At 46.6% G+C, this 10000-nt stretch overlaps 1 protein-coding gene across 1 annotated transcript in view; it reads left to right on the forward strand.

Moving 5' to 3' along the window:
* LOC308150101 (complement C3-like) overlaps positions 1-10000 on the forward strand; it is a gene marked incomplete at its 3' end in the record, with an annotated part of 82843 nt that overhangs the window by 50590 nt on the left and 22253 nt on the right. Inside the window, exons 22-27 of the mRNA XM_080522966.1 lie at positions 1478-1526; positions 2609-2726; positions 3616-3704; positions 4512-4651; positions 7177-7389; positions 8417-8474. Of these exons, the coding sequence (XP_080379092.1) occupies positions 1478-1526; positions 2609-2726; positions 3616-3704; positions 4512-4651; positions 7177-7389; positions 8417-8474 (667 nt within the window). The remainder of the gene's footprint in view (positions 1-1477; positions 1527-2608; positions 2727-3615; positions 3705-4511; positions 4652-7176; positions 7390-8416; positions 8475-10000) is intronic.

Here is a 10000-nt window from a genome sequence, read left to right on the forward strand (position 1 = left end):
GGTAGTCTTAGGGTCTTGTGGGTAGTCGTGGGGTCTTGTGGGTAGTCTTGGGGTCTTGTGGGTAGTCTTGGGGTCTTGTGGGTAGTCTTGGGGTCTTGTGGGTAGTCTTGGGGTCTTGTGGGTAGTCTTGGGGTCTTGTGGGTAGTCTTGGGGTCTTGTGGGTAGCCGTGGGGTATTGTGGGTAGTCTTGGGGTCTTGTGGGTAGTCTTGGGGTCCTGTGGGTAGTCTCGGGGCTTTAGTAACTGTTCCATAGATCTGTGACACTCACCTTGCTCAGCTCAGATCTATGCAAACCTCTCTGTGTGTTCTTCTCATTCCAGACCTCAAGTGCCCCGGCCCAGCCAAAGCCAGTAGGAGGAGGTCGTTGGTATTGAGGCAGGCCAAAGACCGGCTCGGTAAGAGGAAGTTCCGCTCTAAGATTGACAGGTCTGAGGACGAATCAGCTTCTGGGTCAATTGACCATCAAATCACCGTTTTTTTCACCGTTAAAGGGATAGTTAAAGGGATAGTAAAAGGATAGTTAAAGGGATAGTTCAGCCTTAATGACAAAATCACACATTTGGTTCTGTGGACAAGGACAGACTTCATTCCACATGTAGTTCCTGTTTATCTGGGCACTCCTAGCTAACTGCTAATTGTTAGCATTTTCAACCGAAACCCAATGCAAGTCAATGGTCCCTTAGGAGGCATGTTTGAAGTGTGACGCTCAAATCATCTAAAAAAGTTATCATTGAGTATCTTCCCAGAATTTGAGATGCCTTGGGCATCCTAATGTAGGGTCCATTTGCTTGCAATAAGCTGTTAACACCCCTGCCTTTCTCCTCCTCTCCACCCCTCCCTCTCCTCCTCTCCACCCTCTCTTCTCCACCCTCTCCTCCTCTCCACCCCTCTCCTATCCTCTCCTCCCCTTTCCCCTCCTCCTCTCCTCCTCTCCACCCCTCTCCTATCCTCTCCTCCCCTTTCCCCTCCTCCTCTCCACCCCTCTCTTCTCCACCCCTCTCCTATCCTCTCCTCCCCTTTCCCCTCCTCCTCTCCTCCTCTCCACCCCTCTCTTCTCCACCCCTCTCCACCCCTCTCCTCCTCTCCAACCCTCCCTCTCCTCCTCCCCACCCCTCTCTCCTCCTCTCCACCCCTCTCTTCTCCACCCCTCTCCTCCTCTCCTCTCCTCTCCTCCTCTCCACCCCTCTCCTCTCCTATCCACCCCTCTCTTCTCCACCCCTCTCTCCTCCTCTCCACCCCTCTCCTCCTCTCCACCCCTCTCCTCCCTCTCCACCCCTCTCCTCCTCTCCACCCCTCTCCTCCCTCTCCACCTCTCTCCTCCTCTCCACCCCTTACAGAGAGCCCTTTCCGCGGCCTGGAGAGAGAGTGTTGCGTAGACGGTATGAAGGACAACACGCAGAACTTCACCTGCGAGCGACGCGGCGAGTATATCACAGACAGCCCGGCGTGCCTCAAGGCCTTCCTCCACTGCTGCAAGGAGCACAAGAAGGCCGAACTGAAACACCCCGCCCTGGTTCTGGCCCGCAGTAAGAGGAGGGAGGGAGGAGGGAGGGAGGATGAGAGGGAGGGGAGGGAAGAGATGGAGAGAGGGAGAGAGGGAGAGAGGGAGAGAGGGAGGGAGGGAGGGAGGAGGGAAAGAGGGAGGGAGGGAGGGAGGGAGGAGGGAGAGAGGGAGAGAGGGGAGTGAGAGAGGGGAGGGGTGAAGAGGGTACACCTGGTAAAAAAAGAAGACCTTTGTATTCATGTTAAAGTGTGTACGTCACGGCTCCACACGACTGACGTGTGTTTAATCAACAGAAATGATGAACACAAGACATGTTTTAAACATAAATCAAAAGGCCTGTTTTTTTCACTGTAGCACAGATGATTTGGAAAGAGAGAGGGAGAGAGAGAGAGAGAAACAGAGAAAGAGACCGAGTGAGAGAGAGAGAGACAGACAGAGACAGACAGACAGAGAAAGAGACAGAGAAAGAGACTGAGAGAGACAGCGAGGGTGAGAGAGACAGAGAGAGTGAGAGAGACAGAGAGAGACAGAGAGAGACAGAGAGAGAGAGAGAGAGAGACAGAGAGAGTGAGAGAGACAGAGAGAGACAGAGAGAGAGAGAGAGACAGAGAGAGAGACAGACAGACAGACAGACAGACAGACAGAGAAAGAGACAGAGAGAGAGAGAGAGAGATAATGAGAGAGACAGAGAGGGCGAGGGTGAGAGAGACTGAGACAGAGAGAGAGACAGAGAGGGTGAGGGTGAGAGAGACAGAGAGAGAGACAGAGAGGGTGAGGGTGAGAGAGACAGAGAGAGAGAGACAGAGAGAGAGAGAGACAGACAGACAGACAGACAGACAGAGAAAGAGACAGAGAGAGATAATGAGAGAGACAGAGAGAGAGAGAGAGAGAGAGAGAGACAGACAGACAGACAGACAGAGAAAGAGACAGAGAGAGAGAGAGAGATAATGAGAGAGACAGAGAGGGTGAAGGTGAGACAGACAGAGACAGAGAGAGAGAGGCAGAAAGGATCTAACGTTTGGAATAGACAGACTGCGTCAAAGCGTTAAGTGCTAATCCTCTTTCTTTTCACTTCCCTCTTTCTCTCTCCCCGTGCCTGCGGAGGTGACGATGACGATGGCTTCATGGACGCCAGGGACATTACAGCCCGCTCCAACTTCCCTGAGACCTGGCTCTGGGAGGACTACACTCTGCCCGAATGTCCAGCCAACAACAAACACTGGTAAGACTGGCGACAGCCAATCAGAGCTGACGAGCAAGTACGCTAGCAAGTTGTCAGACGACCTGCTAGCATACAAGGACAAAAATTATTATGACAGAAATTAAGACAGAACTTTTGAGCCCTGCTCATAGCCAGCACTGGCCTAGAATACACATATGGTATATATGTCTGTCTCTCTCTCTCTCTCTCTCTCTCTCTCTCTCTCTCTCTCTCTCTCTCTCTCTCTCTCTCTCTCTCTCTATATAAATATATATATATATATATATATATATATATATGTCTGTCTCTCTCTCTCTCTCTATATATATATATATATACTGTATATATACTGTATATGTCTGTCTCTCTGGTGGCCTGGAGTGGTCCAGTGGTCTAGCACCGTGGTCTACAGTGCACACATAATATGCCCATGCCGGCATGGGTTAGAATCCGGCCCATGCCTTGCTGACATACCCTCTCTCCCTTCTTCTCCTTAATTTCCTGTCTGTCTTCACTGTATCTGTCCCACAAAAATATGAGTGGGACATTTTTTTTTTTTAAGAAAAAAAAAGTAAAAAGTAAAAAGAAATGTATATCTTTGCACTCGATCAAATTTCAGGACCCTCCTTTCACAACTTTTCCTAGATATGTGCGTTCCACCACTCAGTATCCTTACGTTTTCAAAATCACATCAGGATAAGCTAGTATGAAGCTATTTTGCCGTTTTTCTTCTGTGTAGGAGGCAGGCTAATTTACAAGCCGGCCAACTAGTGGTCGTTGTGTGTAAGTATTAGCTTATCATTGTAAGACTATGGTCATTTGACCCCCCGAGGCGGCTCTTATAGTAGGTACAATAGGCACGGTTGTTCTAGTGCTGTAATCTTTTTTCTCTCTCTCTCTCTGGTTTCAGTGGCACCACTAACACAGAGCAGGTCAGAGTTCTACCAGATTCCATCACCACCTGGGATATCACAGCCATCAGCCTGTCTGCCTCTACTGGTAAGGACTGTCTGTCTGTCTGTCTGTGTGTCTGTCTGTCTGTCTATCTGTCTGTCTGTGTGTCTGTCTGTCTGTCTGTCTGTCTGTCTGTCTGTCTGTCTGTCTATCTGTGTGTGTGTGTGTGTGTGTGTGTGTGTGTGTGTGTGTGTGTGTGTCTGTGTGTCTGTCTGTCTGTCTGTCTGTGTGTCTATGTGTCTGTCTGTCTGTCTGTCTGTCTGTATGTCTGTGTGTTTGTCTGTCTGTCTGCCTCTAATGGTAAGGACTCCGATCTGTCTCTCTTTGTCCCGCAAAACACAAATGTCTGTCTGTCTGTGTGTCTGTGTGTCTGTCTGTCTGTCTGTCTGTGTGTCTGTCTGTGTGTCTGTCTGTCTGTGTGTCTGTCTGTCTGTCTGTGTATCTGTATGTCTGTCTGTCTGTCTGTCTGTGTGTCTGTCTGTCTGTCTATCTGTGTGTGTGTGTCTGTCTGTCTGTCTGTCTGTCTGTCTGTGTGTGTGTTTGTCTGTGTGTGTGTCTGTCTGTGTGTGTGTGTGTCTGTCTGTCTGTCTGTCTGTCTGTCTGTCTGTCTGTCTGTCTATGTGTGTGTGTGTGTGTGTGTGTGTGTCTGTCTGTGTGTCTGTCTGTCTGTCTGTCTGTCTGTCTGTCTCTCTGTCTGTGTGTCTGTCTGTCTGTCTGTCTGTCTGTCTGTATGTCTGTGTGTTTGTCTGCCTGTCTGCCTCTAATGGTAAGGACTCCGATCTGTCTCTCTTTGTCCCGCAAAACACAAATGTCTGTCTGTCTGTCTGTCTGTCTGTCTGTGTGTCTGAACAGGGATCTGTGTGGCTGATGCGTTTGAGATGATCGTGCTGAAGGATTTCTTCATGGACCTGAAGCTGCCCTACTCTGCCGTGCGCAACGAGCAACTGGAGATCAAAGCAGTTCTTCACAACTACCATCTAGACACACTAAATGTGAGTTAACTACCAGCTAGACCAGGGGTGCCCAATACGTCGATCGCGATCGACCGGTCGATCGCAAAGGTAGTATGGGTAGATCGCATGGCATTGAACAAAAAAATAATAAATAAAAAAAAAAGTAACAAAAAAAAAAAAAAAAAAAATTCGCCTATCATCCATCCTCACTATGGCTTTTGCCACTTGATTGACGTACAGGTAAGCCAGTCTGCGATCTGATCTTTTCACCTAACACACGGTTCACCACGCATGCACAGTCAACAGCGCCAACTACAAAATACAAAATACCGGCGAGACTAATTAACTAGTTAGCCTTCCAATTTCTACTATTTACTACTAAAGAAAGGATATACAAATGAGTGGGGAAGCTGGACCAAGTAAGAAACCAATAACGTATAACTTCCATCCAGAATGGGAGGAGGACTTTTACACGATGTGATATTGGAAGTGCGTCTGTCTGATCTGCAGATCTACGATGGCTGTTAGAAGGGAAATGTGTCTGGGACTGCCGGCCACGGGGTCGTGCGGCGGATCCTATGCAATAGGCAGGGGATAATTGGATGCTAAGTTGGGTTAAATTGGCTACCAAATTGGGTGAAAAAGGGATAAAATCTGAAGAAAAAAAAAAAGAAAAAAAAAAAGAAGGGAAATGTGGCAAAAGAGCGAAAACGTACAGCTGTAACGATAGCTTCTTATCGCGTCAGTCACGTTCTTGTTAAACACAAGAAGTCATTCAAAGACGGCGAAATTGTGAAAAAAGCGTTTCTCGAGGCTGCAGATTGCCTTTTCGATGACAGATCCACAGTGGCTGATGACACCTTGCAGCCTGTCTACACCTTGCAACCAGCTCCTACAGCCCTGACTACTAGAAACTAGCTGCCTCCTCCCAGTGCCAGGTCTCCCACTAAGGTAGAGAAATGCATTTATTTCCTCCTTTCAAACTAGGGAATTACCTGTTTTGTATCTGGTTTATTTTTCTGTTTGTTGGATCAGTAGTTGGCTATGGTACTGCAGACTGGCTGTCAGTGTGTGAGTGAGAGAAAGTGAGTGTGTGTGTGTGTGTGTGTGTGTGTGTGTGTGTGTGTGTGTGTGTGTGAATGTGTGTGAGCGAGAATAGCAAAGAGGGAGGGTTTGTGATGGTCTTCTCCTGTGGCTGTGTGACAGAGAGAGGGAAAGTGTATTGTGAGTTTACTATGCAGGCTGGGAACTGTGTGTGTGTGTGTGTGTGTGTGTGTGTGTGTGTGTGTGTTTGTAGTACGTGCATGTACGTTTGCGATGTTGAAACTAGACTGGTAGATCTTGGCAGACTGGCTACTTGAAAAGTAGATCTTGGTTCCAAAAAGTGTGAGCACCCCTGAGCTAGACACACTAGATGTGAGTGCATAATAGAATAAAAAGAATAATAGAATAATAATATAGTAATAATAATAGTAAGTAAGTAAGTAAAATGTATTTGTACAGCACCTTTCCCAGACCAAGGGTCACAAAGTGCTTTACATATAGAGAACGTAATAAAGAAGAAACATAATAAAACATAATAAGAGAGCGGAAGTCATAGCAGGTTAAAATAGGCAAACAAGTGAAAATAAGAACACGTAACAGACAACAGGTGTACAACAATATCAACAGGACACAGAAAGACAGACCCTTGGGGCTATCCAAAAGCCTGTCTATACAAGACAGTCTTTAGCTGTTTTTTAAAAGCCTCGACCGAGACCGCTGATCTAAGATCCCAGGGCAGAGCATTCCAAAGCCTTAGCCTATAATAATAATAATAATAATAATAATAATAATAATAATAATAATAATAATAATAATAGCTGACTAGACAGATAACTTCTCCTCCCCCCAGGTAACTAGACTATGACTCCCTCTCCTCCCCCCAGGTAACTAGACTATGACTCCCTCTCCTCCCCCCAGGTAACTAGACTATGACTCCCTCTCCTCCCCCCAGGTAACTAGACTATGACTCCCTCTCCTCCCCCCAGGTAACTAGACTATGACTCCCTCTCCTCCCCCCAGGTAACTAGACTATGACTCCCTCTCCTCCCCCCAGGTAACTAGACTATAACTCCCTTTCCTCCCCCCAGGTAACTAGACTATGACTCCCTCTCCTCCCCCCAGGTAACTAGACTATGACTCCCTCTCCTCCCCCCAGGTAACTAGACTATGACTCCCTTTCCTCCCCCCAGGTAACTAGACTATGACTCCCTTTCCTCCCCCCAGGTAACTAGACTATGACTCCCTCTCCTCCCCCCAGGTAACTAGACTATAACTCCCTTTCCTCCCCCCAGGTAACTAGATGACTAGACTATGACTCCCTTTCCTCCCCCCAGGTAACTAGACTATGACTCCCTTTCCTCCCCCCAGGTAACTAGATGACTAGACTATGACTCCCTCTCCTCCCCCCAGGTAACTAGATGACTAGACTATGACTCCCTCTCCTCCCCCCAGGTAACTAGACTATGACTCCCTCTCCTCCCCCCAGGTAACTAGACTATAACTCCCTCTCCTTCCCCCAGGTGCGCGTGGAGCTGATGGAGAACCTGGACATCTGCAGTTCGGCCAGTAAGAAGGGGAAGTACCGTCAGACGGTGAAGCTGGAGCCCATGACCTCCCGGGTGGTCCCCTTCATCATCATCCCCCAGGAGCTGGGACTACACACCATCGTGGTCAAAGCCTCCGACAACGTGTACCAGTACCAGGATGGAGTGGAGAGATCTATGAAAGTGGTGGTGAGTGTTCGTTCAACTCAGTGTTATATTTGGAAATATATCCATCTTTGTTTGAAACCAACACACTGATAGATAATCTGATAGATAACGACTGTTAATGTAGTCTAATTAACGGTCATTTAATAGAACACATGTGCGGCGGAGTGATACATATAGTTAAAAGTCCCAGTGCTGTTATATTGTATATCGGCACTCATGGAATGCCTCTTGTGCCTCCTATGAGGGTGGTGGTGAGTGTACGTTCAACTATGAGGGTGGTGGTGAGTGTTCAGTCAACGCTTTGGCCGCCGAGTGGAAAGGCACCGCGTACGTAAATCCAATCGATTTTATTGAGCCTTTATTCAACGAGGTCGGTCCCATTGAGACACAGTGATCTCTTTTCCCAGGGAAGCCTGGCCAAGACAGCAGCTTAAAAACATCGAGTTTCGTTTCGATTATAGCCCACTGTATATATATATGAGTATAGCATCAACAGTGTGCTGGCAACATTCAGCAATCATTCATTCCAATCGGTTCATGTGAGAAGGGTACACTGCGCCTCCTTCCACAAGTCAAATACGTGTCTTCTAGTTTTGCCGTAAATGTGTAATGGCTAATTTGACCACTTTGGCCGTTTGGCCCTTGAAAAGTCCCATGAACACTGTAACTCCCATTTGTTGTGAAAGCGATCGTTGTTAGTGAGAGGCTAACCAGTCGTGAGCTTAGAATTATAAGGTTTTATCTCCGTCTAGGGCAGTTCAGAGATATTGAGCGAAAATAACACCACACAGGCATTAATAAACACCTAATGGATCAGATTATGTAAAAAACGAAATAGATAGATAGAACCTTATAATTCTAACGTCACGCAGTGTTGAGGCTAACCGGTGTCGTTGTGGTGCGGTGTTAACAGTTTGTGTCGAATATTACAAAGTAACTTTCGACATCGACTTCACACAGAGCACCGCACAGAATACGGGCATAAATACGGGCTGTTTACGGGCAGGTAAATATAATATATAATATTGTTCTTTTGTTCTTTTCACAGTCTCAGGGATACCTGGATAAAATCCTAACCATCATCGAAGTGAACCCCTCCAAACATGGTGAGTTAAACACCGCTTCGTTAACAGAGAGCGTGTTTCGTGTGCCTTTTATTTTATTGTTCTTTATTATTTATTTGTATTATTTATGATTTATTTATTATTATTATTATGGTTTCTGTGTAAATACTGTGCGTAATGGAGGTGGTAACTGAACGCACCTGAGAGGTTGAACCGAAAGGTGTCTACACAGTACTCAAGTTGTAAAAGAAAATCAGGGGGGATGGTGGATTTTATATGAGGACAATTTTAGCATCCCCACAGCGTCAGTGACTTCAGTGTCAGTGACGTGGTAAACATGTCATTGCATGTGTGCGTGCCCCCTCCTCGCCCACAATATTTTACTCAATATGCGCCAAACTAAATGTTGAAATAGCAGTAATACCACGTTCATTGATAAAATAACATAAGGGATGGAAAGGGGGGGTGGCAGTTTTAGAAGGGAGATGATTTTGACTGTTTTTATTTCAGGGGGGATGCCATCCCCCCTCCCCCCCTCAAATAGAGTGCTGTGTGTACACCTTGACCAAGGCCTGTTGACCGAAACGTTGATTATTTAATCCGGTAAATGATGGTAAATGATGGTGGATCTTTTTTTTTGTTGCAAAGAATACCAGTGTGCTTGAGTCTTCTTTCTTTAAGCAATATCACACTCATGGTCGTGCTGTTATACTGAATATCAGCACGGCTGTGATTCGGTCGCAGGTACGAGGCCGCATGCCGAGTAGGAAGACAATCACAGCCGTGCTGATATTCAGTATAACAGCACGACCATGAGTGTGATATTGCTTTTATACAGCAGTTCAACAGCACCATTTATTAGTTAACAGTAATAACCGACAACAGATTATGATTTGTTTGTTTATTTAATTCATTTATTTACCAAAAAAATGTGTTCTGCAACTGAACTTCACTGGACTGTTGCCTAGTAACCCGAACACAAACATCCGCAGGCTAGCTACTTTGTATTAACGGTCATTTAATAGAACACCTGTGCGGCGGAGTGATACATATAGTTAAAAGTCCCAGTGCTGTTATACTGTATATCGGCACTCATGGAATGCCTCTTGTCCAATCAAATGACTTGGTCGGAACTAACTTTTGTATAAGTATCAGTTCTCACACAGATCAATGACTCTGTCTCTCTGTCTCTCTCTCTCTCTCTCTCTCTCTCTCTCTGTCTCTCTCTCTCTCTCTCTCTCTCTCTCTCTCTCTCTCTCTCTCTCTCTCTCTGTCTCTCTCTCTTCCTCAGGTGGTGAACAGAAGACAAGTCTTCCTAGTACAATTTCCGCCGACATTGTTCCAGGCACAAAACCCGAATCAGACATCCAAGTAACCGGTGAGACTGTGTGTGTGTGAGTATGTGAGTGTGAGTGTGTGTGTGTGTGTGTGTGTGTGTGTGAGTGTGTGAGTGTGTGAGTGTGTGAGTGTGTGAGTGTGTGAGTGTGTAAGTGTGTGAGTGTGAGTGTGAGTGTGAGTGTGAGTGTGTGTGTGTGTGTGTGTGTGTGTGTGTTTCTATGTGTGCACTA

The sequence above is a fragment of the Nansenia antarctica genome, assembly GCF_963989245.1.
Source record: "Nansenia antarctica genome assembly, chromosome: 2".
Lineage (NCBI taxonomy): Eukaryota > Metazoa > Chordata > Actinopteri > Argentiniformes > Microstomatidae > Nansenia > Nansenia antarctica.